Genomic DNA, 25,089 nt, shown 5'->3' on the forward strand with positions numbered 1-25,089 from the left:
ACCACCTCACCTGTCTTCAGCAAGCCCTGCAATAGAGCAGACAGACCTATGGGACGACGGCATCGCCTTGAAGCGGGCGTTTCTGGGGTTGGCACATACGCGCAGATGCTGTGCAACATGTCGGGCATAGCCAGGGTCGTGAATGGTGCGTCCATGCTGGGGTTATCCCTCCTCCCTCAAGGCACATGAACATGGATTGCCGGGCGTGGGACCGGAACCGACTGTCCCGTGCATACAAGTATATGGCTCTGCGCAAAATCTCGTTGCTTCTTTGCTTGCCTTGAACAGCATGCGGACGAGTCTCGTTCGTACTTGGCTTAGCAGCTGGCGTGATTTGCCTGTACCAGCACGGACAAGGCCATCGGCCGTTGGGAATGCGCATCGGCTCAATTCCTTTTGCCAACACTCACCTTTCGGACGCCCGCGCGGCTGACTGGGCATTATCCGCTCTGCAAGCAAGCTGCAGGCGTTTTGCCGAGTGCGACGAAGAGGAAAGGTGTTTATGTATTGAAGCCCAGCCATTTTCTAATACAGCTTACGTGCTTAAGTATGTGCTTCGTGTTGCGTGGTTGTGTATTCAGGTATGCATGTGTGTGAACATCTGCTGTTTCTTAGTAATACCCACGCTGCTGAGCGAGTGAGAGTTGATCCGCATCTTACAAAAAACTGCTGATCTTTCGTCGTTATTTTTTTTTTTTTCTTCACACTCTTTTTCTCTCACAAGTCAGCCTCTTTTCCATGAATTGTCCCCCCATGTGCTATATTCCGCACCCCATCACAGTACCCATCCTTAACCCCCCATGCAAAAGACCTGCTCGCCCAATCACCTCTGCATCGCTTGCAAGGGCCCGCTTGTCTCGCGCTCACTGGCCGGCGATGCCCCAAATAGCGCTTTACAGGCGCATCTAGCAATTGATTACAGCACTAGCCGGTGCGCTAGAAATGACTGACCCCATGGTTCTGCGGCCTGGTCCAGCCTTTTTCCATGGGGGGATCCTCCCTGCTCTTTTAGGGTCTGCTCCAGCTGCATCCTTTTTTGCAACGCCCAATCTCCATCGGATCGTCCACTGTCCGCGCCATCCTGTCCAATCCATCCATTCCATCCGCTTCACCATCACCGTCTGCAGAAGGAGAGGGACGCAGACGCCGAGGGAGAAAGAGCAGCTTCATCGCCACCAGCGGCTGCGGGCACAGACGATCGCAGTCACGGGCCTGCAACACAAATCTTTTGCTGCTGCTGCTGCTGCTTCTCTCGCCGACTCTGCTGCTGTCCAGTTCTCTTTTGGCTCTGCCGTTGCTGCAGCGTCTGTGCTTTGGACGGCTCCAGCTTTTTTTTTCTCCGGCCTCGAGGGCATCGTGGACTGATCTCTCTCCCTCAGCTTCTCCACAGCCGCACTTGACTACGGGCCCCCCTCCCCAGACTGCGGTATCCATCTTCAGCCTCGAGACCGTTTTGCTGGAGCTTCTTCTTCTTCTCTTCTGCCACTCGCGACGCTGTTCTGCGCTGTTTCATCGCCGTTTGCGCTGCCATCTGCCTGCTGGGGTCATTCGCTGCCGGCGTCGTTGCTAGTTGCTGAGCCCTAATTTCCGTCACACAACGGTGCGCTATCGGCCGTGCCGTCCATCGTCTTCTCCCTGCCCTCGCCGTGTCTCTTCGTGCCCTCGCATGATCGGCCCCGGATCTAATCCGCTGGCCGGGTCGTTCCGTCGGGCTGATTCTGGCCGTCATGTTGCATTGAGCGCAGCCCAATAACCGGTTCTTAGACGGGCTGATATAGAAGGATATCGTGTCTTTGCCTAATACTAGCCCCAACACCTGTCCTGTTCCTGTCCTGAGTGTCCCGCTTCCGCTGCCGAGTCCCATAAACGGGGTGTCCCGCAAGGCTAAAGTCGAGAGGCCAAAGAAAAGGGAAGGGAAAAAAAAGGACCTTGGAGCGGCTGTTGGTCCGAGACGAGGCCGTTGCGCAATCCCTCCTTCTTTCATCCTCGTTTCTCATTCAACGGGCTCGACGATCCGGCTGCTCCCTCGACTGCCTCACCCTTTTGGTGGATCCTCGATTTCTCGTCCCTGACTTCTCTGCCAACGAGAGAAACAGTTTCAAATTGAGCAATGACTATTAGTGTAGGTCGCTCCCTGACGGCAAAGCCAACTTTACCCATCTCACCGGCCAGCTCCACCGCGATGAGCTCCGCCCGTGATGGAAGCGGCGCGTCGCCAGATGGCTCTGGACAAGCCGAGCTTCGTCGGGCTCTCAAGACGGAAAATGGCGTCTCTAGCCGTGACGAGAGCCAGAAGAAACCCGGTGATGATCAAAATGAGGGCTCATCAAATTCCGAAGAGCCAACGCGAAAGCGGAGGCGCAGTCGGAAGGGTCTCGAGAAGAGATTTGAATGTAGCGCCGAGGGCTGTGGGAAGAGCTACTCAAGAGCAGAGCATTTGTAAGTCGACCCTGATATACCACCTTGTGGCCTCCCTTTTTGCATCTTCCGTGGTAGTTGATATACTGTTGCCTCGTATCAGCACGTATATGAGGCCACGCCCTGGTGCGGGATATTCCCAAACTGCGACCATCCAACATATCAGATAGGCGATTCTAACAACAAGTCAGATACCGGCATCAGCTTAATCATAATTCTAAGCAGATTTTTCACTGCGAGTACCCAGATTGTCCTCGGACCTTTGTTCGAGGCGACTTGCTGAAACGTCACATGGATCGACATACGGCCAAGGGCTCGCAGCTAAACAGAAGAGATTCCATGGCTAGCCATGCGGCGTCTGCTACTTCTCCCAAACTTGTGCCTGCTGATTCAAGCCGCCAAGGGCCTGGTCCTCCTATGCCTGCGCCCGCGCCCGCGCCCGTGCCCGTGCCTGCATATAATGACCCTAGACCACCCCCACTTACACATCACTATCATCCCTCTCCTCAAGAACCTCCAGGGGACCCTTATCCGCTTATAAACAATGTCGGCCCTCCTCTCTTCGCTGGTAGCGCATCGTCTGTTGGACATGATGCTTTTGCGCGTGATCCCATCGTACATAGTGCGGCACCTTCTCGCAGGATACCTTCTGGTCAGGCTCATTCTCACGGGCCGCCGAGTCGGCCGTCAATTCAGACCAATGTCGGGCCCTATGGTGTGATATCGCCAGCGTCCAGCCAGCAAGGCTACCACAGCCAGTCTAGTAGCACCCCGCAAACCGCTGGGTTTATTCCTCAGCACAATGTTCTTCCGTTGAGCTTGCCACCAGCACAATACTCCCACCTTCAAACCGCCCCGGCGCCGAGAGATGGAGCATTGCCTCATACAGCGACGACGGCGTCAGTACAGTACTCCGATGCTCACCACTCTCATCCTAACGAAATGATGATACTCGACCACATGGAAATGTCAAGCAGTGGACCAGTTTTTGCTGACGATGGCGTCAACAAGTCTCCGTACGTCGGAATGCCCGAGGATTTTATGGCCTATCTCTTCAACTCCCTGCCGCAGAATGGCTCTCCCCATCCACAGGCGCTGCCACCCCCTCTTCTAAGGTGAGTATTCTCGAAAACAAGATACTTCATAGCTGGGACTCAAGAAGTTAATATGAATTTTGTTCAGCTACGGCGATTCGCAAAATGGCAATCACGGAGATCACTACTTAGATCATTCAACTGTGGGATTCTTTCCTTCTGACCCGCAAGATGTCATGGCCGTTAATAACCTCTTGGAGCAGCATGCCCCAGAGGCAAGTATAACCGAAGAGCGCAGCCAGGAGATCTATAACTTGATCAGTGAGCGATTCAAAGAGGACGACGAAGATTTATCCGCGAGACAGCGACGTATCAGCATATTGAGTGGCGATCGCTCTTCCGGGGAACACATGTTGAGCAGGAGGATGATGCAAGCATACGTCGGCTCCTACTGGTACCATTTTAGCGATCAAATGCCAATTTTGCACAAGCCGACATTTGCTACGGAAAAGACGCCCAATTTATTGCTCATTGCCATTATGGCAATTGGTGCTGCTTGCCTTGATAGGACCCATGGAACCAAAGTGACAATGGCTGGAGCCGAAGTATCTAATTTCCTAGCCGAGCATCTGCGATGGGAAGTGTTTATGGAACGAAGCTTTCGGCCTCCGGCCAAACTCTGGGTTTTCCAGACCCTGATTCTGCTCGAGCTTTACGAAAAGATGTACTCGACGAGAGAGCTTCACGAGCGTGCTCATATTCACCACGCCACCACAGTTACCCTGATGAGGAGAGGGCGTTCCCTCATTGGCAAATCGACGTTGGACTCACCGCCACAGCATAGCTCCGATGGATCGCGGAAATCTTCGGCTTCTGGCATAGCTCACACAGCAGACGAATGGTGGAACCACTGGATCACAAACGAGGCAACTCGGAGAGCTGCCTTTGCTGCTTTTATCATAGACTCTACTCATGCAACCATGTTTGGCCATTCGGCGGTGATGGTAGCACATGAAATGAGATTGACACTGCCTTGCGATGAGTCCCTTTGGAGAGCCGCGAGTAGCGCAGAAGTAGGCCGAGTCGAAGCTAACTTGATGTCTCGAGGCATCAAGCCTGTAACGTTTCTCGAAGGTTTGAAGCGCACTTTGAGCCATCAGGATGTGCGCACGACACCATTTGGCCGGTCAGTCCTCATGGCAGGTCTTCTCAGTGTCACATATCATATGCACCAGCGCGATCTTCAAGTCAACGTACTTGGAGGAGGTGTCATCCAAGCCCTAGGCGGACGAGATAAGTGGAGGGCAACTCTTACCAGAGCATACGATTCGTGGAAATCAAATTTTGACAGGGCACTGGAGCTGAACGAATCTGATCCTTACAGACTGGATCTGCAGCAGCAAGATTTCAATGTCGTGTTTGAGAGCCGTACAGTGCTACATCATTTGGCTCACATGGCTATGCACGCTGATATTGTGGATTGTCAGATGTTCGCTCGCGCTAAGCGGCTGCTTGGCCGTTCTATTGGACATCAGGAATTTCTCAGCGCTCAGAGGAGGATCAAGGAATATTGGGCCCCGTCTGCAAGAGCTCGCGACGCCACCTATTACGCGCTGAAATTTCTCTTGTCGGTTCTCGTACCAGATCAAGCAGGCCCTCCGTATTCAACCAGCCCCGACCACGACAAGCCATACGAAACCCGCGATGATGTGCTATTGAATCGACCTTGGGTCCTCTACTTTGCCGCGCTGGTCGTCTGGTGCTATGGATATGCTGTGGAGGGACCTTTCTTGACCGGGTCGACGCCGGTGGGACACGAAGAACAATGGCAGCAAATGAGAGCATACCTTACGAAATACGGCGGAGTTACTGACCCGAATGAGCTACGAAATATGAGGGGTATAAATGGCAACACGGCATTGCTCATGGTGCTAAAGGACACTTTTGACAATTCTCGATGGGAGCTATTGCATGAAGGAGCGAACCTTTTGCATAACTGCATTGTGCTAAACTCTGGCGGCAACGTCTTGTAAGCTCTGGCATACGCGATTTGCAACGTCTTCCTGATGACTTTTATGCTGGGAATATTCTTTTCGCTGTGAATTTTTCTTCTTTCTTGCAAGATTATTTATTTTTTGTTCGTCACGATTGAAAGGAAAAGGGTCCGTCAGAGGGGGGAAAGGAGAGCCGGCTGAGCGACAGCGAATCTTACTTGCGGATAACTGGCGGATTTGTCTCCAAACATATGGGACGGCGCAATATTTTTTTGCTTTGTTTCCAAAAAAATAATACCCCCTTTTCTATTTATCTTTTTTTTTTTCTTTCTCGATGACAATGGCGGGATGTGCATGGCTACCTAGGTAAATTGGCTTTTTTTTTACGGGTATGAAGTCTACGGCCAGTGGGAATGGGATGGGTGAAAGAAAATTCTTGATTCTGTTACTGCTTGAAAACCGTGTTATATACTCATACATATCATCATTTAGCTCTGCTTTTATTAAAAAAATGAAAAATATTCAATACAACTCTAACCCTGTGTAGTAAGCTCTAATACTGTGAAATGAACAAAAAAAAAATCAATGCTGCTCTCCAGACATCTTTCTCCTTCCCACTTGAGCACTCCTACTTTACACGCTGCACATAATCTGAGCTGGCTTTTCCTAAATGGCATCTTTTATTTATGTGCTCCCTTCCGAGTCGCCGGCTTCTTCCCCCTAGGAACATTTTTGCCAGCCGTCTCATTGGTCTCGGCAACCTTTTCAGTAGTGGTGGCCTCTTCCTGCGCATTCTTTGTGCTGGCGTCTTTGGTTTGGACCTTGGGTTGTCTGCCCCGACGCTTTGTTACGGGTTGATCTTGGTCTTTGTCGGTTACTTTCTCGGTAAATACAGGTTTGCGCTTTTTGGCAGGTTGTATGGTTTGTTTCTGCGTGTCTTGTTGATCATCCTCTCTATTATCTTCGTCTTTCTTTCTTTTGAGAGTTTTGCTTTGTGTTAAAGGGCTGTCTTGTACGAGAGTCTTGTCTTGTACCAAGGGCTTATCTTGAACAAACGGCTTGTCTTGAATCGGAGAATTGCTTTGTGCTACAGCGTTCTCTTGTTTCAACGACTGATCTCGTGTAGAGGCTGGTATGGCATCACTAGGTGGCTGCTTTGTGCTATCGATTTCCTTTTCTGTCAAGTCCCAGTCATAGACGCCATCATACTCATAACCCATTCGCTTCATCAACCGTTGGTACATGTCCCGCAGCTTACTGTAATTTGGCGTATCGTTGTACTTGAGCGACCGGACGTATTTGAGATGTCTCGCGAACTGGGGGGGCATATCTTTACAGATGATGTCGATGGGCAGGGAGAGCTTCATCTTGAGGGCGCGCTCGGACGAGGGGTAGGAAGCATCTGAGTCGCCGTCGATGCTCCAGGGGAGATAACCGCGGAAAAGGAAGATGAGCACGTAGGCAAGTGATTCGAGGTCGTCTTTAGGAGATTGGGGCTTTATAAGGTACGTATTCATAACAGGTTAGGACTGACTCTTGGCTAGGGGGGAAAAGATAGAATAAACAGGGAAGATATACTCACCCGATTTAAATGCCATGCTATACATGCAGTTTCTATGGTCCCAGCTAAACGATAATCAGGCGCAGTAATGTAATCGTCGCGGGACCGAAAATAGCCAGATAAGCCAAAATCAAGAAGGTATGCGGTCTTGCCATTCTCCTTACCAAATCCCATGACGATATTCTCCATCTTCAAATCTCGGTGAAGGAGATTTTTTGAGTGCAGCATTTCCACCCGAGATATCAACTGGTCAGTTAACATGAGCGTCGTCTTGAGGGAGAAGCGGTGCCCGCAGCGTCCAAGCAGGTCCCATAGCGAAGCACCGAGGAGGTCGCAGACCATGAACTCGATGCTTTGGCGATCGTCAGAGCCAATGTCGTGGAGGGCTGCAATGCCGGGCTGGTTTTGGAGCATCTTGTAGAAGACGGACTCGTGCTGGAGGCTGCTGTTGCCGGGATTGGCTTTGAGATAGCAGAGCTTGACGGCGACGAATTTGTTTGTTTTGAGATCGGTGGCTAAATGGAGAGTATCAACAACTTGAACTTGATGGCAGACCAAAGGGCTTATAGAGATGTAGACAAGGGAGACAGAAAGTTACCTAGATAGACTTGTCCGAAGCCTCCAGCGCCGATTTCACCCTCGAGACGCCATCTGTCTCGGATTGTGATACCCTATGGAGACGGAATATGGTCAATTTTGATGTTACTAGAGACGGATAAATCTTGAAGAGTATATCCATACCTTGTAATCACGGTAATACCCGGGCATTGTAGAGGTTTGTTGTGACAGCTGAACACTAGGACTGATTACGAGATGATGGAAACAAATTTTTCAAAACTTGAAGCTGCTCTTATACACACACGCATATATATATATATATATATTAGATCTATGCTATAGTTAAAAATATCTGCTTTTCTGTTTGAAAAAGAGACTCATTTCCTGTTCAAGACGATGTTCGCCTTTGTTGATGAGATAATCTTTGAGAGAAACATGGACATTCGGCTTTCAGAGTGAGAGAAAAACATACAATACATCTATTAATATAACAAGTACTATGAACTGAGTAAATAGACAATTAGGGGTAAAAAACAAATACGGTGCCTCAGAGAATGATGAGCGCAGCTAAAAATTCAACACACATGTTAAGGACTAGATTTGAAACTGCTGTAACTGCAGATTTACGACATGCCTATACACACATTGTGAATAGACGTAGCAGAAGATGAAGGATTCATTTTGTTGATATAAGAGAAGTATATTGAAAATGAGATAATCATGCGATGAGTAGAAGATGTGACTAGGGAAAAGGCTTTGGTAGCATTTGTTACTATAGAGTACTCAAATGCATTTGCCAGCAATTAGCGCTATACCGCGTGATGTTTCTCGTAGACAATGACGAATATATCAATTACAGCGAAATGGAACTTGACGCAATATTTACATGGGTGATTCGTACGCAGTCGCCGTGATTTGGGTTCACAGCAATTTTAACCCTCCCCGAGTCCTTCAACCATTGTTGCATATGCATGTCAAACGCCACAGGATTGCACAGCATTTTTAACACCCCCCGAAGCACGTCCAGCCATTTTTTGTGGAGCGGAAGTTTTGACGTTTTATTCGCAGTCGTTTCATTTGTCCTGTCCAATTTGCAGCACTTTGAATTTGTTCTCCAGTTCGCTTCGCATCTGTGTCTAAATAGCCTTCTTCGTTCTCTATTGGCTTTTAGTGCGGAATTTGTGTGGCAAGTGCTAAGTTTGTATGGCCGATAGCCAGAAAGGCTGGTTGATAATGTTCAAGAGGTCCAGTGAATTTCATACAATTTTAGATACTATTACCACCCGCTTCTATGATATCTTCACTTTCTGTCCACTCCTTTTACAGCGAATCATAAAATTCGACAGCGATTCATTAAGTAAAGTTCAATTACCTCGACAGAGCACTTCGGAGAGGCTCTTTAGAGCGCAGTCGGCGCTAGTCCTAATTGGGCGGGAACGGCAAGGGACCAGCTTCTCGGCCGGTTCTGGGCGCAGTGACATCACTGATATCTTATCGCATTGTTCCGCACGCAATTTTGTTTCAAAACAGTTCATTGGCATCTATGAAACGTTTTTGTGTGGCATACGATGAACGAGCCTCTTATTAAAGAACGTGGCATTTTTATAATTCCTGCTGTCTGTTTCAACTTGAGAAGCACCACCAGTGGCTGCCGAAAATCTTAACCCAAAGTCGCAGTCGACTTCAGAGGCTCGGTTTTCGGTTTGCGCAGCGGGGATTGACTTTTTTTCTTTTTCTTTTTTTCTTCTTTTTTTGCGAGACCGTCGCACAATTATACGGCGCTAGCAGCTGGCCCAGGAACGAAAAAGAAAAGAAAGCCAGACTAGAGAATATCGAGAATAGATCGAGACAGCAAAGGACGAGAAGAACCAGTAGATAAAGTTGATAAAAAAAAAAAAAGAAAAGATTAAAAGCGGTCCTCAAGCTTATCGCCGTGGGCAACGTCCAAGCAATGGAGGAGAGTAAAGAGGTACGTGCTCTTTTTAGCCCAAGCCATCGATGTAAAAGTACGCCCATTCAGAGGAACCACTGGCGCTGATAGGCGGTGCGGTGCAGTCCCCTGGCCAGAAAAAGAGAAGGAAAAGGCACACGCACGCCAATTCGGTGCACGCGACGCATTAAATTGACCCCACCAGAGGCGCCTGTGGTGTTACCCCACTTCCATGGCGCAAGTACCTCCGCACGCAGATTCGCTGGGGCAGGTACCCGGGACGCCGAAATGGGCGGCGGTGTCAAGGCCGGTAGCGCGTCATTCTGCCGGGAAAAAAGAGTAGGTACATGTTCCTGTAGCGAGGACCTGCTGGAGTGGTGCTAGCAGTCAGGTGCTGCTACTTTGCCCGCAGGGTCCTGGTCCAGGTCGCCCGCTCGCTTCTCCTCCTCCTCCGAGCCTCGCAATCCCACACACAAGCACCTGCGGAGCATTTTTGCCCATGAGATGTGACGATCGATTCTCTCGTGGCCTGCGTTCTCTGTTCTTCCATATCCCGCGCTGTCACTGCCATAGCCTCTTCTGCTAGCAGCAGCCTCCAGCCAGAACACTCCCTGCGTCCGCCGCTTCTCGGTCCACCCTCCTCCAGTCGCCTACCATGGCTCCGACCAAGACCTCGCGAAAAGATCATGACGACCATAAAGCCGATACTCCCACCGGAGGCAAGAACGGCCATGGCTCTACAAAGATGCGCCGTGGCGCCAGCCAGCAGACTCACGCTGCTCTGAACCGCGAGCTGCATGCCGCTCCCACGTCGGCGCCCGTGCAAGTGCCGACCGAGCCTCTTCTACCCAGCGTACGTCAAATTGCCTCTCTCCTACAGCTGCTTGATCTCTCCAAGCCCACTGCTGCTGTTATTTCCTACTTGAAGACATCAAACGCTGACGCAGCTCCGCCAACAGCTTCCCTGGGCCTCCTTCGAGCGGCGATCCCTCCACGCCTACCTCCGCGAGCACGAACTCACCACACCGTCCTCCTACACCAGCTCCTTTCACAATTGGGTGCTGTCACGACCCGGCAGCTTGGGCTTATACTCTCCCACCATGGTCCGCAAGCAGCAGATCAAGCGACAGTCCAAAGACCAGCTCGCCTTGGCCGTGCGCAAGCACTTCAATGGGCTGGGCATCCAAGAAAACGATGTCATTGTCGACTTCATCTACAAAGTCCGCAACCACCAAGGTGTCAAGGACCAATCACCGACTAAATACAGCATCGAGGTGGCAGATTGAACCGATCCCTTATACAAATGAAGAGCTCTGAGAGAAAAGAGCAAGGCTCCAAGATTTGCTTAGCATGGGTCGGTGTTTTTGGCGTTTTCTAGGTTCCTGACCACGACACACCAGCTGTGTGCGTATGGGGTAGATACCCGTGGGAGTCGTTTGGCACTCTGAACTTGTTCTCCCTTTTTTTTTTACTGCTTGTCATCTTCCTTCAAAGTGCGAGTCATGTCGGCTCCCGTGGCGCCCTTTGGTGGTGCAATGCTAGGGACCAAAGAGCTTTTTGGATTCGGACTTTTTTTTTTGTGTGTGTTAGAACAAAGCAGTGTACCAGCAAGTACCTGTGGCAGGCATTTAACAGCGTCACCCAAAGAGGGGAGGGCGAATTAATGGTTTTTTGTTTATAAATGGTTTCTTTGATGCGAATTGGCAAACACAGCATAGTCATGAAATACTTATGAAGGCTTTTGTCTACCTTGATTTTTCCTTTTTCCAATTTTGAATAAAATATCACCTACTCTCTCCAGAAACAAAAGAGAGAAAAGGGTGGCGTGAAACATTCCATGCGAGACAAAGGAGGGACACGGGACAGGCACACGAGGATGACAGACACTGAAGAAATCCTTCATAGGGCACGGGCCGGGCTGTGGTGGTTCGACGGTCCACTTTGCTGTGCGTCCCATGCCCAGTTCTTACATACATGACATACCAGCGCAATGTAGGTACGCGAATGTCGTCGACCAACGGCGTCAGGACTGCGCAAAGGTGTGCATGAGGCTGCCTTGGTGCAGTTCATTTTGTTCTTATTCTTGGGGGGTGCCTCTGTGTCTGTGTCTGCATTTCTGCTTCTGTCGCTGCGACTAACAGTTTATCCGGCATTGCTTTTGCAGAGACAGACTCATGCAAGGCATTCTACAGCAGCTGAGCGACAAACACCATGGCCCTGTCTGGTCCACCGCTGTCGGTCTGTCTGCCTGTCATCCAGACCCCCGTTGCACGCGGCGGGTCCAAGCGGCTGGCTTATCAATTCCCGGTCGGCGCGTAGAATAAGAAAGCATCATGTGTCGCCTTTTTTATCCGAAGATTCTATTAACAAGCGACGCATCTTTTCTTTCTTCACAGATGCTGAGCTAGTGGTATAAAGCTGTTCTTTCCGGGTTCACTGTGACATATATTAGTAGGTAATAATATACGAGTTACCGCACGGTCTGGGAGAAGCTCAAGACAATACTTTACTTTGTGAAGTATTGTATTTCCATTGCCGATCCCAAATGGCGACTTCTGCAGCATCCGAAGATCGCGGCAGCAACTCATCAATTATAGCCTATAACACAATGGATCTGGTCAAGAGACAGCTCGATAACGGCTGCTCAGCCATTGAGAGATGATTAATTGGCTTTCGCAAAAGCGGCACCCGGAGCGGGATCGGCCGGCTTATGACGGCATATTGTACCAAGCAGTTGAGTCTCAAGCACATGACCTCGGCTTAAAATCGGTAGAAACGCGGCAAGTTGAGCTCTCGAGGCTCTTTGGTGAATGCGGGAGACATTGAGAGAGCGACCCCACCTTTATTTTTTTTTCGATGCATCTTCCTGCAAGTTCTTTGGTTCGCCAGATAACGATAGAATCGCCTGGTGGAGAGCTTTTTGCTTAATAACTTTTTAGAGGGGACAAATTTCGAGCCGCGCCAGTTAAGCCGATTCGCTTCTAGCCTTTCTCTCCAGTCTCTGTTGTCTTATTTCTCATCGATTTGATTTGTCTGGTCATCAGCTCGGCTTGGGCGCAGAAGGATTGATTGCGAAGAAGGAAGAAGCGTAAACGGGATAAAGCAGAAAAAGACAAAAAAAAAAAAAAGATAGAAAACACAACACATTGGGTCTGCCGTGCCGAACCATGTCAAATCTCCTCTCCAAGGCCGCAGCTCCGGCGCGGGCACTTGCAAAGAGCCACAACCTCTCGGGACGTCCGAAAATCCAGCAATGCCTGCGTAAAGGCGCTCAGCTTCACACGGCGTTATTTCGCACTGGATCCGAAAGACCCAATGCCCGGAAAGAGCACAAGTCGGCTCGTGTATCACAGAGGGTAAGTCTCCGAAGCCCAGGTCTATGACTACATGCTCCACAGATTCTGACAAACACTTCATGATAGACCTTCCATGCTACCAATACCTTGTCGCAAAAGGATCCCTACAAGGCCCTCGGTGTAAACAAGTCTGCGACGGCTGCTGAGATTAAGAAAGCGTACTACGGCTTGGCGAAGAAGTTTCACCCCGATACGAACAAGGACCCTACGGCCAAGGATAAGTTTGGCGAGATCCAATCCGCCTACGAGATCCTCTCCGATCCGAAGAAGAGGGAGCAGTACGACCAGTTTGGCGATGCGAGCTTCGATCCCAACGCAGCAGCTGGAGCCAATCCGTTTGCCGGAGCTGCGGGCGGCAATCCTTTTGCAGGATTCGGTGCTCAGGGTGGCTTTGGAGGCGGCTTTGGCGGAGGTTTCAACTTTGAGGATCTGTTTTCGGCATTTGGCGGGGGCCGTCGATCGAACCCTTTCCAACAGGAGATTTTGGTGGGCGATAACATCGAGGCCCATGTGAGCATCAGCTTCATGGAGGCTGCCAAGGGCACTAGCCAATCCATCACCATCACGCCGGTGGAATCTTGCAACACATGCTCTGGAAGTGGCTTGAAGGCTGGCGCACAGCGGTCGCAGTGCCACACTTGCGATGGAACAGGCACACGGGTGCATTATGCGCAGGGTGGCTTCCAGATGGCCTCGACGTGTGGATCCTGCGGCGGTACTGGTTCAACCATCCCAAAGAGTTCCGAGTGCCGGACGTGCTCTGGACAGGGTGTTGTGCGCAACAAGAAGACCATTACTGTCGACATTCCGGCCGGTATCGAGGACGGCATGCGACTCCGGATAGACGGCGCCGGCGATGCTCCCATCACCGGAAGATCCACATCCCCCAATTCCCGGGCCCAGAACGGAGATCTCTACGTCTTCGTGCGAGTGGCGACCGATCCCAAGTTTGGTCGCGAGGGCTCCAACATTCTCTACACAGCAAACATTCCTCTCACCACGGCCATCCTGGGTGGACAGGTCACGATTCCCACACTGGACGGATCCGTTAATCTCAAGGTGGCTACCGGCACCAACACAGGCGACAAGGTTACTCTGCCTGGCATGGGTATGAAGCGACTCGGCTCACGAAGGGCGGGATCCGGTGACTTGAAGGTCGAGTTCCGAGTCAGGATGCCCAAGTCGCTCAGCGCCAGCCAGCGAACCATTCTCGAGATGCTCGCCGATGAGATGGACGACAAGTCAGCTCGCCGCGTCATGAACGTTTCGTCAAGGTCAGAAGGACATTCCAAAACCTGAGCTGCTTGTACCTGTAGGATTTTTACTAACGCACAGCTTTTTCCGGCATGCAGCTCCAGTTCCAGCTCTGACCCTAATGACCCCAACTCCCACAAGGACGAAGGATTCCTCAAGTCCGTATGGCATACGCTGACTAACCATCCTGCTCACGAGAAGGATGGAGCCTCATCAGGCACATCAGGATCTACCAGTGAATCGAAAACCGATGACAAGGGAAAGAAGGAGAACAAGCCTACTTCTGACTAAGCTCCATCCTTTTGAGGTAGGGTTCGCGATTTATCTTACCTTGTCCGGTTCAACCCATTTTGCGTCTACAGCATTCGAATATACAAACTCAAAATGTAAAACTGAAAGAAAAAAAGAAATAAAAACCTAACGCGATCATGCATGAAACGTTGGTAGCCTCGGAAAAAAGGAGGAAGGGGGATTTCATTTTGCATAGACCTGGGAAATCGAATACATGTTAAAAAAGAGTGAGCGAGTGAGTGTGCAGGATGGAAGGAGAGCTTGCATTCGATGGTTGTTTTCAAACCACTACGAATAAAAACAGAAAAAGGAAAAAAAAAAAAAAAAAGATGGGTTCGACTAATGTAGGATATCATTGACGGATGGCGCTTGCTCAAGATGGGGGTTGTGTCACCTTTTTTATGCCCAAAAGCTTCTTCCACTAGCTTTTTGGGCTCAATTGCTATGCTCGGCGTGGACGCTTATTGTGAGCATTGTGTACATTAATAGCTGCAATTACTGCCTCTTATTTAAGGAAAATAAGCAATGGGGGGAGAAAAGGGGGCGAAGAGACCATTGTTTTCGCAGAGACCAATCTCCCCTCATTAATATATGATATGATATAGTATATGTATATTTCATGTATAGTGGTATTTGCCTGCTCTATGTGCTTTAGGTATGATGACTTGTATCCACTGTCGTAGCGATGTAACAACTAAATCTTCATCATCTCTGCCATTTGTTCTGCGGTCCATGGTCTAATGCTTCTGCTAGATAGAATACCGCCATCGCTTTGCATCACAATGGATGTCAAAGAAGGTGCCATCTGTCATCTTTGATATGTGTCTTTGATATCATCGGCTACCATTGTTAGATGTCAAATCCATCACGAAACTCAAGCAACTCACAGAAGAAGAAAAAAGGGCCCCCAACTTAATATCGTCCAAATCATGTACTCCTTTATGAAAAGAAAAGAAGAAGAAAAAAAGACAAGACAAAACAAAAAGTCGCAGCTCGGATCATTAACTTCATATTTCGGTTTCCTCCCCCCTCTCAACCAATCGGCTTGAGCTTCTTCTTCTTCTTCTTATCCGGATCGCCGCCGGACTTGCCCTTCTGAAACTGTCGCCAGCTGTTAATCCGCACGTCCCGCGTCGCCTCCCAGTCCTGTTCATGCTGCCTCTTGCGCTTCCTCTCATCCAGCTCCTCGTCCTGGCGGCGCTGCTCGCGACCTTCCTCCTGCAGCTGGGCCTTGAGCTGGCGCCTGCGCCGGTGCTCGTTGTCGATGAGCACCTCTCGCGCCTTGTCGCGCCACTTCTTGGCGAACTCGTCCGTCTTGAGCTCGGGGCTGTCGACGGTCCACTTGTTCTCCCGGATGAGCAGCATGCGGGCGTCGGCGATGGCTTCGTCGAGGCGCTCGCGGTGCTTCTCGTCCATGAGCTCGGTCTGGGCTTTCTTGAGGCGGTCGAAGGCGTCGGGCGCGCGCGGGTTCTTTGTCTTGTCGGGATGGATGAGGAGGGACTTTTTGCGGTAGGTGATTTTGATGTCTGATTCGGGGACGCCGGGTTGCAGGTCTAGGACGGCATATCTGTAGATGAAGGCGTTAGAGTGAAAGATGGAGCGTTGTGTCATTGAGAAGGAGAGTGCTCACGCATCGAGGCGAAACGCCTTTAGGATTCGATCAATCTCGGCATCCTACAGGTCAACTTAGTTGGCACAGCTGTTCTCTTGATGGAGGCGCAAAACAAACCTTGTCAAATTCCTTGGCCTCTAGCTCGAGAGCATCGAGCGCATCTTTATCTTCTTTTGCGTCAACGTCCGCCATGATGATTATCGAATGATGCTCTAAAACAAGTCTTCTTTATTCTTTGCCTTCTGTCTCTATAGGCAATTATTCTCCCGTGCAGATTGCGATGGTATCAGACAAGGGAGCGGGGGGGAACGAGCGTCTGGCGAGTGGTTGAAGAGGTCGACGAAGCAGCAGCCCTCGCGTGCTCTCAGTCGGGCGATTGGCAAAGATGATTCGCAGTTAAGAGAAGTGGATGCGCATCAAGAGACTTGGATCGCAGGGGGTCCATAATTGTTTGTTGCCGCACCCCACCGGGCTGATAAGATAAGCCCGAGCTTTTGGAGAAAAAAAAAAGATTACAACTTCATGGCTTAGAGCAGCACTGCTAGGTCTGGGGCAGCGATTGCGCAAGACGACAAAACAATAAATCAGCGCAATTCACTGCATACAGCGCGTCGCAATCATGCCCAGCCGTCGTGCAGCATCGCCTGCTGCTTCCGAGCCGGAGCTGGATATTCTTGACTCCTTATACCCCGGCGAAGGCGAGAATGGAGGACAGAGCTTCGGCGCAGATGGCGAAGATGGACTCGATTTTGATGGCTTTCTCAACGCCGGCGCGGGAGGAGAGGGCGACGATGACGATGAGGCATTCATTGCGCTGCAGCAGGCAGCTTCATATCGCAAAGCGTCCAATCTGAAGGGCAGAACGGTCAAGAAGGGCGGTGGTTTCCAAGCAATGGGTAAGAAAAAAAGGCAATATGCGCTCGTTTGGCCAAATTATCACTAACTAAACTCTCTTCTATGCAGGTCTCAATGCAAATATCCTCAAAGCCATTGCCCGCAAGGGTTTCTCAGTCCCGACGCCGATCCAGAGAAAAACGATCCCCTTAGTTCTCGAAAGGCGAGATGTGGTTGGCATGGCCAGAACAGGTTCGGGAAAGACGGCCGCCTTCGTCATCCCCATGATTGAGCGACTGCGCGCACACAGCTCCAAGTTTGGTGCCCGAGCGCTCATCCTTTCGCCCTCGCGAGAACTGGCCATCCAGACCCTCAAGGTTGTCAAGGAACTTGGTCGCGGAACAGATCTCAAGGCCGTGCTTTTGGTCGGAGGTGATAGCTTGGAGGAGCAGTTTGGCTTCATGTCTGCCAACCCGGATATTGTGATTGCCACCCCTGGTCGATTCTTGCATCTAAAGGTCGAGATGAACCTTGATCTCTCATCAATCAAATACGTCGTCTTCGACGAGGCCGATCGACTCTTCGAAATGGGTTTCGCTACTCAGTTGACCGAAATTTTACACGCGCTCCCTCCTTCAAGACAGACTCTCCTCTTCTCCGCGACGCTTCCCGCTTCATTAGTCGAGTTTGCCCGCGCCGGTCTTCAGGATCCTAGTCTTGTGCGACTCGATGCGGATACCAAGATGTCCCCGGACCTGGAAATTGCATTCTTCTCCGTCAAGGGAGCTGAAAAGGAAGGCTCCCTGCTCCATATCCTCCATGATGTGATCAGAGTCCCTCTCGGCCCCCCCGCGAGCGCACAGGATACGACGGAAAACAATTCCAAGAAGCGAAAGCGTGGACCAGATGGCGGCGCCGGAAAGCCAACAGAGCACTCCACCATCATTTTCACAGCCACAAAGCATCACGTCGAGTACCTTTACAACCTATTACAGCAAGCCGGATTTGCAACTTCTCATGTCTATGGTTCCCTGGACCAAACCGCTAGAAGAATACAGGTAGAAGATTTCCGAAATGGCAAAACAAATCTGTTAGTCGTCACAGATGTCGCTGCCAGAGGTATCGACATTCCCGTGTTGGCCAACGTCATCAACTACGACTTCCCCCCGCAACCCAAAGTATTTATCCACAGAGTTGGTCGTACAGCTCGTGCCGGCCAGAGGGGTTGGGCTTACAGTTTAGTGCGAGATATTGATGCCCCGTATCTGCTGGATCTGCAGCTTTTCCTGGGCAAGAAATTGGTTGTTGGGCAGGCAGAGAAGAATCCATCATACACTGAAGATGTCGTTGTTGGGTCTCTGCAGCGAGATTCAGTAGGAACGCACATGGAATGGTTCAACAAGTTCATGAACGAAAGCGAAGATGTCAGCGCCTTACGAGCTGTTGCCGCGAAAGCAGAGAAGCTCTACATGAAGACTCGAAACTCGGCTTCAAGTCAGAGCGCAAAGCGTTCAAGAGAAGAAGTAGCATCTCGGGGTTGGTCACAGCTGCATCCCCTTTTCGGCGAGGACGTCGACGACGCAGAGGAGGCTCGAGCCGCCATGTTAGCCAAGATTAGCAACTTCAAGCCTCAGGAGACCATTTTCGAGATTGGGCAGGGAGACAAGGCATCAAGTGCGGCAGCAGAAGTGATGAAGGAGCTACGCAAGAGAGTCAAGCCACGCAAGCAGGAAGACAAGCAAGACGATGAAGACATGGAAGTCGACGACGATTTCGGCGGTGCCCAGGCCCAAGACAGCGATGACGACGATGACATGAACGAAGATGAAGAAGAAGACGACTACGGCAACGACGATCTCGAAGTCACAGTCACAAACACCGGCAAGTCCAAGAAGGAAAAGGGCCGCACCGACTGGCGCGACAACGACGTCTTCATGTCCTACACCCCTCGCACCGTCAACGCCGCTGAAGAGCGCGGCTACGGCGTCCACTCCGGCGGCAACAACGCCTCCTCCTTTGTCGAGCTCGCCCGCGACGCCGCCATGGATCTCACAAACGACGAGACGGCCAAGGCCTTTGGCGCGCCGACCCGCCCGCGCATGCGCTGGGACCCAAAGTCCAAAAAGTACGTCAACAGCGCCAACGACGAGGACGGCTCCAAGGGCGCGCGCCTCATCACCGGCGAGAGCGGCGTCAAGATTGCGGCGAGCTTCCAGAGCGGCCGGTTCGACAAGTGGAAGAAGGCCCACCGCGTGCACAAGCTGCCCCAGGTGGGCGAGCTGGTCAAGCCGGGCGGCGGCAACGGCGTGGGCCACATCCCCTCGGGCGTGCGGTACAAGCATAACAAGGAGCAGGCGCCCAAGGAGGCCGACAAGTATCGGGATGACTTTGAGAAGCGCAAGAAGAGGGTTAACGAGGCTCGTGAGAAGCGCGTTGGCCGCTTCAAGGATGGTATGGGAAGCAAGAAGGAGGTTAAGGATGTGAATGACATACGGAGGGCGAGACAGGAGAAGGAGAGGAAGAGGGCCAAGACGGGCAGACATCAGGTCAAGGGTAAAGGAGGCAAAAGGAGATAAAAGAGGCTAAAAAGGAACCAGCGTTATTTAGAAATAATGTACAAGCATGATACTATATGTGTAAAATAATTTTTCTTTGCTTCAATTCTTAAATAAGAGAGAAATAAAGACCACACAATTTCACATATCACAGGGAGAGAGCCAAAAGCCGGATTTACATAAAAGCGTAAGTGTATATCTTAGGATTAAAAGCATAATCTATCGTAATTCTCAAGAAAACGGCTGTCCTGCCGTTTTCCGCTACTCTTCTCTGAAGTAAGAGTCCGCTTTGTATAGCAAACGTGTAACTCAGCACTAGCATTCCATAGCTAGGCAAGTAGTATCCCTTTGATATCGTCCAAACGCCTCGCTCATAAAAAAATCACTGTAGTGTCCAAAAGAAAGAAGGCAAACAAACAAACAAACGCTAGGCCGAAAAAAAAAACGTGTGGTAATGGGAAACGTAGGATTGGCTTTCTCAGCCAACAAACAACATATCAAGAGTTAAAGCGAGTATGGTTGGCCCAAAACAAGAAGAAAGATAAGACGCGATATCTCTGCGCACTTTGGGTATCATATGTTGTGGGTAGGAATCAAATTATTAGGGAAGGTGGTGGTACAGGTTTCGTTTGGTTTGTCGTCCTATATCGTAGCAACCAATTCGTAACGTCATAATAGAGAAACGTTAGAACAAGTGTCGTAGAAAACGGGATGAAAATGGGAGAAAAAAAAAAGATTGTACAAATGGGGGTCGTATACGCGTGGCTATTGGGGCTCATTCACTTGAGTCAAGAGTGTTTGCCCATTGCCTCACTGCTAGGCGTAGTACGTTCTCCGAAGCCGCAGGTTGCTGCTTTCGTCCGAAGTTGTTAGGGGTGTCATCGTCGTTGCGATCAATAACATCTCGAATCGTATCTTCAAGGGCAGAAAGCACCACCGTCTTACACTGTCTCCGGGGTATTTCGAGAGGAGGCTCCGGTATCTGCGTAACCTCCGAAAGCGTATCAGGCATGTTGCTGCCGGTGTCGAGAGGCCCAAGGATGTCGACGTGAACCTGAGAAGAAGCGGAAGAATGTTCTTTGCTAGAGTCTGGGATGAGATGAATGACCTTTTCCAAGGCTTCTGACAATGTATCATCTGGCACAGATACCAATTCTTCAACCCACTTCTCATCCAACATGGTTTCCTGAGGCAAAGCTGAGGGAGTGATTGCAACACCTCCAACAATGTTTTCTGCTATTGGTTTTGGCTTAACCAGTCGGCGGTATGTAATGCGGAGAATAGAATCTGTAGTTGTGTCCACGACTAGAGCAGAGCTCACATCAACCCAGCGCTCAGAGACATCATCGTTACCAGACTGGAGCACAGCAGGCGTCGGCTCAGCTTGAAGTGCAGCTTTGACCTTCTCGAGAAGGTCCTCCTGAGGAGGAACTCCTTGCAAGACGAAGTCAGGATGGAAACGGTTTAACCAGCCAGCCGCATTAAGGGGCAGATCACCATCGATCGAGATACGTCCGGTTTGCTCAAAAGATTCAAGGCCGGGCAGGCCTGGTGTCGAAAGGTATCCACTGCTAGAAGGAGAGCTAATGGCAGATTCAAAAGAGGCAATGTAGTCGGGAAATGGAACATCGACATCGATAACACCATCATCGGCATTGATTGATGTCTTGACTGGAGACTCAAAGGCGCCAGTGGGATCTGGTGTCCTGTCAGCCTGAGTAAAGGATTTTCGAGTGCGCTCAGCGTTTCCTCGCGTCGCATCGACATCCCTAGCATTACTCGACTGACGCAGGTGTGCCGACGACTTCCCTGGTACTTCTTCATGAGGGGCGAGCTCACGGCCCATGTCAGACAGTCTGTTCGACTGGGGAAAGCCTGCTTTGATTGGCGATCGGAGGTCGCTAGCTTGGCTGTAAGTGCTGCCGCTATCCATAGACTCACGACGGCGTGCATTCCATAGCCCGCTCATTATGCTACTCCATCGCAGTCCTTGGCTTGGCGGGCGAGAACCTCCAGCACCGCCGCTCTCTCCCCTTTTGAGAGATCGCTTCAGGTCATCTGCCGCTGCGCTGCCACTACTTCCCGGCCGCCGCCGCCTAAGGCTATCGGTCCGTTGAATAGTTGAGAAATGCGGCGTGGTTGAGTCCTGCATGATGGTAGAAGTAGCAACGCTACTTTTCCGGGTCATCAGGTCATGGCCTGGGATGGGAAGGCCAGGAGTTCGAATGGAAGCTGCATCAGAAGCGCGCCTGTGGTGACTTGAGGGATCCGTAATGTTCAAGTGTCCCATCTGGGACGACAAGGTTCCACTCCGGGTGCTCTGGCTTGCTGTTCTGGAGTGAGAAGTGCGCCCAAAGCCGGTGCGGCGGTTAATCTTGCGGCGAAGCGACTCCTCTCGTACAACGGGGACAACATATGAAGGAGGCGAATTTGAAAAGGCGCCAACCGAAGCACCCGACGTGCTTGGTCGATGTACTCGAGGGCCGTGGACTTGTTGGTTCGCTGGCAAAAACGCAGAAAGCAAAAAGATGATGCGCCGTGCGGCCATTTTGTCCTCCGAGATGATAATAGTCCGCGCTGGCAGCGACAAATCATCCTCATTTTGATTCTGTTTTCGAATCAGTGCTCGTCGGCGGTAGGTAGGAGAGCTGAGTGCCTGCAGCCAGTCGACATGGGTGGCCAAAAAGCCGGTAAGCAGGGTATGAAGGAAGACGCCTTGGTGTAGGCCGGCAGCCCATTTGCAAGTCCAGATGGCCTCGTCACGCCAAATCCCCCAACGCCCCTGTCCAGTGACGACACGGGAAGCACTCAAACCCATTACAACTCTGGTCCTGGCAAGACCGACTTCTGATGCAATATGCACATCATCTGAGAGACAGTTTGGGAGCAGAGAGACAAGTTTGGTAGTGCTCTTGGACGGCTTGATCCGAGACTCATCCAGTCGCCCACCGGTGGTAACGGACGGCCTTCTGGAGCTCAAATTTGCCGAGTACGGCCCCGGAGATGCCATGTCGGTTTGTTTGAGCATGGTGTGTAACCTGAATGAGACGACAGATTGGAGATGGGTCAAGGTGCGCATGACAATGTCCCAGTGCTTCGTAAGCGAATCGATGCGGTCCTCGACGTCGATGGAGAATGACGAGTCTGTAGCTTCGCCATAAAGGCCCGACCCCGACATATTCCAGCCAGACGCACGAGTCGAACTGTAGGACGAAGAGAATAGATCTTGGTCATTGTACGATCCCGGCTCGCGAAAGACAGGCTTGGGGGGTACGGCCGAAGACATGCGTGACGGAGAAGGTGGGAGCTGTACGACAAGGACTACAGCATACATTGGCGTGCGCCTCTGTTTTGGCTGTGGCTTCTTCTTCTTGGCCGCAGACTCGTCGCCGGTTGGCGGAAATGGAAAGCCCCCATTATCCTCTGAATACCGGCTTGGCGGTGTGACAGTATCCAAGTCATCAGCAGCAAGAGTTACGGGGAAGAGCCGAGTGATGAGGACTTTCTTTCGCTCACTCTGGCGTGGGGTAGACGCGCCGGTGGGCAGTGGTGGATGTGTTGGAGACATGGTCTGAGAAGAATAGGACTGGGACAGCTTGCTTGAGCGCCCACTAGCACGCCCGATAGAGCTGCGGCCATCCCCAAACACTGAGCTGCCATACTCTGTTGTGCGTGGCTCGGATGGCACGACATGGACCTTTGTGGAGGTGCCTTTGTAAGCCATGAGCTCCGAGTTGCCAAAGATGCAGCTGGAGAAGGTAGCCAGCTCCTCTCGATACTCGCGTGCAGCTCGCTGCCCATCAGTTTCTCCAAAACTGGGGCTACGGCCATGTACCGAGGCTCGGCGATCAAACGCCCCTTGGCGAAGCTGAGAGCCATCAGTATGAATGCCTGTTGGGCGTGGAGCCTGGCTTTGGCTTCCCTTGCGAGGCGAAAAGGGGGCCGGTCTTTTGAGATCCTGAGTGGCAGTAGAATGCCTTTCAGCGGAAGCTGCGGACTCGGGAAGAGGGTGGCTATCGTAAAGCAGAGATGCATTAGTGGGACCCAGAGCATCCTGCATGATGATGACGCGAACGTCCTTGACATCGAGTTCGACGTCATCGTTGTAGTCGAAAGCGTTTGCTGGTGATGCGGTAGAGGTTACCGGAGGGGCAAAGAAAGGAAACACTTGGTCGTTGCGGTGTTGATAGAGATCCTGGGCGTCGGGGAAAAGCAGGTTGCGGGTGTGAGAGTCTTCCTGGACGGATTCCAGGGAAAGGATGGGTCGTGAGCCATTGTTGGACTGAGTAGGACCTGTGGACTGGCCTCCGGAGCCGAGATGCAGAAGCCTTCCTAGCATATCGTGCGGTGACGGCCAGTGAGTGAGAGTCGAAGGTGAAATTGGAATAAATGAAAAGAATTGTCGAAAAAGATGCGAATATCAATATCTAAAGGACGGCAGATGAAGCTAAACACGGCGCGGATGATGCGGAATACCAGCTTCGGTGAGAAAGTTAAACCAAGCGATGCGCCCTCACAAATACTGCTGAAGTCGATACATGGCGGCGGTACATAGACATGTTCGTTCTTGCTTATTCCTTTCTGTTGCCCTTTTTCGCCTTCTTTTAAGTTGGTTCAAGTCCCGTCAGGCGCCGGTGGATTCAGCCTCTTGAACGAAATTGGATTGTGAGTCGCAAGCCGTGTCACCAGGATTCTGACTATGACAAAAGTGCTGAAATTGAACGACGGTGGCACACAACCACGCAACAGAGACAGCCCTAGCGAGAGGCCGGATATCAGGAGGCGATTAGTCTGGCCCAAAAGATGACGATCATAAAAAAGCGAACAGGCGAGTCCTGAGTCTGGCAGCCGGTCCGGGGGCTCTCGAGGCAAGACACGCAGCAAAGCCGGCGATGGCAGCCGGAAATCGCAGGGCACGTGCGTGAAGGGAGATGCTGGGGATGCGATGCAGGGGCGCTGGAACTGCAGCGCGAATGCGATGCGATGCGGTGCGGTGCGAGGCGATGGTTCGTGCTGGTATAAGTATTGGCTGCGAGAAGCAACGGGAATCGCCCCTCCAGAGGCGAATTGCTTGCGTCGGGACGAGGCCTATTCGCGAGGCAGCTCGAGCCCTTTTTGTTGGTGATGGGCGAATGGAGAGGAAGAGGTTGGCGGAACCCGAGCGCGGTGGGGTGGGCAGAAAAATGGGCAGCCGACAGGTCCCCTGCCAGTGAAGCGCCAGCACGGCCAACTCCCGCTAGCGCTCAGAGGCTTTTAGTGGGCTCTGGGTGGGCTGGCAGTGGGCTGGCAGTGGGTTGGGCAGCGGGCTAGGCGGTGGGCTAGCAGCCAAGTGGGCTTTGACGTTGTTCTTGGTATAGGGCTCAGCGGGCTGGGCTCCGGGCCTGTGGTAATACATACAGGGAGAGCGCCAGGCCGTGGTTACGCAGCGCAGCTCAGGAAATTCCCGCGAAATCGGCATTGATTGACTGGTTGAGAGGGTGGCTGATCTACATAATGCCACTAGGTAGGTATGTACAGCAGCCTTTGACAATGCCATGGAGGTGCTGTTCATCTTGACAAGCACTAATCTGCAGATGATTGCATGCCGTAGTTTCAGCTGCCACAGATTGTCCTCGTGAGCGATGGAACAACAAGGTTCTTTTTGCTGTCAAGGGGCCCCGTCCCGAACGCTGCTTTAAATTTCCTCTTCGCT

The 25,089-nt window shown here is 51.4% G+C and overlaps 7 protein-coding genes across 9 annotated transcripts; 4 read left to right on the forward strand and 3 right to left on the reverse strand.

Moving 5' to 3' along the window:
• Window positions 1-743: 743 nt before the first annotated feature.
• TrAFT101_001008 (uncharacterized protein) lies at window positions 744-5,988 on the forward strand. 2 transcript variants are annotated; one of them, XM_024899149.2, is made up of 3 exons: window positions 744-2,439; window positions 2,610-3,533; window positions 3,601-5,988. In XM_024899149.2, exons 1-3 carry the CDS (start codon window positions 2,111-2,113, stop codon window positions 5,483-5,485), a joined length of 3,138 nt encoding a protein of 1,045 aa, XP_024765249.2. In that variant the 5' UTR covers window positions 744-2,110; the 3' UTR covers window positions 5,486-5,988. The 2 variants fall into 2 exon arrangements, with proteins under 2 accessions (XP_024765249.2, XP_065982315.1); XM_066126216.1 differs by having other exon boundaries at window positions 2,417-3,533.
• Window positions 5,989-6,126: 138 nt separating this feature from the next.
• Window positions 6,127-7,775, reverse strand: TrAFT101_001009 (uncharacterized protein; the record flags this gene model as incomplete). The annotated part of the gene is made up of 4 exons (XM_024906320.2): window positions 6,127-6,942; window positions 7,029-7,522; window positions 7,606-7,678; window positions 7,749-7,775. 4 exons carry the CDS (start codon window positions 7,773-7,775, stop codon window positions 6,127-6,129), a joined length of 1,410 nt encoding a protein of 469 aa, XP_024765250.2.
• A 2,135-nt stretch (window positions 7,776-9,910) lies between these two features.
• TrAFT101_001010 (uncharacterized protein) lies at window positions 9,911-11,240 on the forward strand. The gene is made up of 2 exons (XM_024901710.2): window positions 9,911-10,348; window positions 10,455-11,240. Exons 1-2 carry the CDS (start codon window positions 10,151-10,153, stop codon window positions 10,779-10,781), a joined length of 525 nt encoding a protein of 174 aa, XP_024765251.1. The 5' UTR covers window positions 9,911-10,150; the 3' UTR covers window positions 10,782-11,240.
• A 1,074-nt stretch (window positions 11,241-12,314) lies between these two features.
• TrAFT101_001011 (uncharacterized protein) lies at window positions 12,315-14,995 on the forward strand. 2 transcript variants are annotated; one of them, XM_066126217.1, is made up of 3 exons: window positions 12,315-12,851; window positions 12,918-14,125; window positions 14,204-14,995. In XM_066126217.1, exons 1-3 carry the CDS (start codon window positions 12,663-12,665, stop codon window positions 14,394-14,396), a joined length of 1,590 nt encoding a protein of 529 aa, XP_065982316.1. In that variant the 5' UTR covers window positions 12,315-12,662; the 3' UTR covers window positions 14,397-14,995. The 2 variants fall into 2 exon arrangements, with proteins under 2 accessions (XP_065982316.1, XP_024765253.2); XM_024899087.2 differs by having other exon boundaries at window positions 12,918-14,995.
• Window positions 14,996-15,002: 7 nt separating this feature from the next.
• On the reverse strand, window positions 15,003-16,396 carry TrAFT101_001012 (uncharacterized protein). Its single transcript, XM_024899239.2, has 4 exons — window positions 16,126-16,396; window positions 16,027-16,070; window positions 15,284-15,963; window positions 15,003-15,236 (listed from the first exon to the last, which is right to left on the reverse strand). Exons 1-3 carry the CDS (start codon window positions 16,198-16,200, stop codon window positions 15,429-15,431), a joined length of 654 nt encoding a protein of 217 aa, XP_024765254.1. The 5' UTR covers window positions 16,201-16,396; the 3' UTR covers window positions 15,003-15,236; window positions 15,284-15,428.
• Window positions 16,397-16,568: 172 nt separating this feature from the next.
• Window positions 16,569-19,532, forward strand: DBP10 (ATP-dependent RNA helicase dbp10). The gene is made up of 2 exons (XM_024902295.2): window positions 16,569-16,904; window positions 16,972-19,532. Exons 1-2 carry the CDS (start codon window positions 16,628-16,630, stop codon window positions 19,416-19,418), a joined length of 2,724 nt encoding a protein of 907 aa, XP_024765255.2. The 5' UTR covers window positions 16,569-16,627; the 3' UTR covers window positions 19,419-19,532.
• A 34-nt stretch (window positions 19,533-19,566) lies between these two features.
• Window positions 19,567-25,018, reverse strand: TrAFT101_001014 (uncharacterized protein). Its single transcript, XM_024905964.2, has one exon. It carries the CDS (start codon window positions 23,734-23,736, stop codon window positions 20,173-20,175), a length of 3,564 nt encoding a protein of 1,187 aa, XP_024765256.2. The 5' UTR covers window positions 23,737-25,018; the 3' UTR covers window positions 19,567-20,172.
• Window positions 25,019-25,089: the final 71 nt, after the last annotated feature.

Source organism: Trichoderma asperellum, chromosome 1 (genome assembly GCF_020647865.1).
Source record: "Trichoderma asperellum chromosome 1, complete sequence".
NCBI classification, from domain to species: domain Eukaryota; kingdom Fungi; phylum Ascomycota; class Sordariomycetes; order Hypocreales; family Hypocreaceae; genus Trichoderma; species Trichoderma asperellum.

What these genes read in the sequence shown, in the direction of transcription:
- TrAFT101_001008 (XM_024899149.2), top strand. Translation starts at nt 2,111, where the DNA reads ATGACTATTAGTGTAGGTCGCTCCCTGACGGCAAAGCCAACTTTACCC. An exon ending in TACTCAAGAGCAGAGCATTT is followed by an intron (nt 2,440 to 2,609) that starts GTAAGTCGACCC and finishes ACAACAAGTCAG; the next exon opens with ATACCGGCATCAGCTTAATC. An exon ending in CTGCCACCCCCTCTTCTAAG is followed by an intron (nt 3,534 to 3,600) that starts GTGAGTATTCTC and finishes AATTTTGTTCAG; the next exon opens with CTACGGCGATTCGCAAAATG.
- TrAFT101_001010 (XM_024901710.2), top strand. Translation starts at nt 10,151, where the DNA reads ATGGCTCCGACCAAGACCTCGCGAAAAGATCATGACGACCATAAAGCC. An exon ending in CCGAGCCTCTTCTACCCAGC is followed by an intron (nt 10,349 to 10,454) that starts GTACGTCAAATT and finishes CTCCGCCAACAG; the next exon opens with CTTCCCTGGGCCTCCTTCGA.
- TrAFT101_001011 (XM_066126217.1), top strand. Translation starts at nt 12,663, where the DNA reads ATGTCAAATCTCCTCTCCAAGGCCGCAGCTCCGGCGCGGGCACTTGCA. An exon ending in CGGCTCGTGTATCACAGAGG is followed by an intron (nt 12,852 to 12,917) that starts GTAAGTCTCCGA and finishes ACTTCATGATAG; the next exon opens with ACCTTCCATGCTACCAATAC. An exon ending in GTCATGAACGTTTCGTCAAG is followed by an intron (nt 14,126 to 14,203) that starts GTCAGAAGGACA and finishes TCCGGCATGCAG; the next exon opens with CTCCAGTTCCAGCTCTGACC.
- TrAFT101_001012 (XM_024899239.2), bottom strand. Translation starts at nt 16,200, where the DNA reads ATGGCGGACGTTGACGCAAAAGAAGATAAAGATGCGCTCGATGCTCTC. An exon ending in AGGCCAAGGAATTTGACAAG is followed by an intron (nt 16,071 to 16,125) that starts GTTTGTTTTGCG and finishes GTTGACCTGTAG; the next exon opens with GATGCCGAGATTGATCGAAT. An exon ending in AAGGCGTTTCGCCTCGATGC is followed by an intron (nt 15,964 to 16,026) that starts GTGAGCACTCTC and finishes CTTCATCTACAG; the next exon opens with ATATGCCGTCCTAGACCTGC.
- DBP10 (XM_024902295.2), top strand. Translation starts at nt 16,628, where the DNA reads ATGCCCAGCCGTCGTGCAGCATCGCCTGCTGCTTCCGAGCCGGAGCTG. An exon ending in CGGTGGTTTCCAAGCAATGG is followed by an intron (nt 16,905 to 16,971) that starts GTAAGAAAAAAA and finishes TCTTCTATGCAG; the next exon opens with GTCTCAATGCAAATATCCTC.
- TrAFT101_001014 (XM_024905964.2), bottom strand. Translation starts at nt 23,736, where the DNA reads ATGCTAGGAAGGCTTCTGCATCTCGGCTCCGGAGGCCAGTCCACAGGT.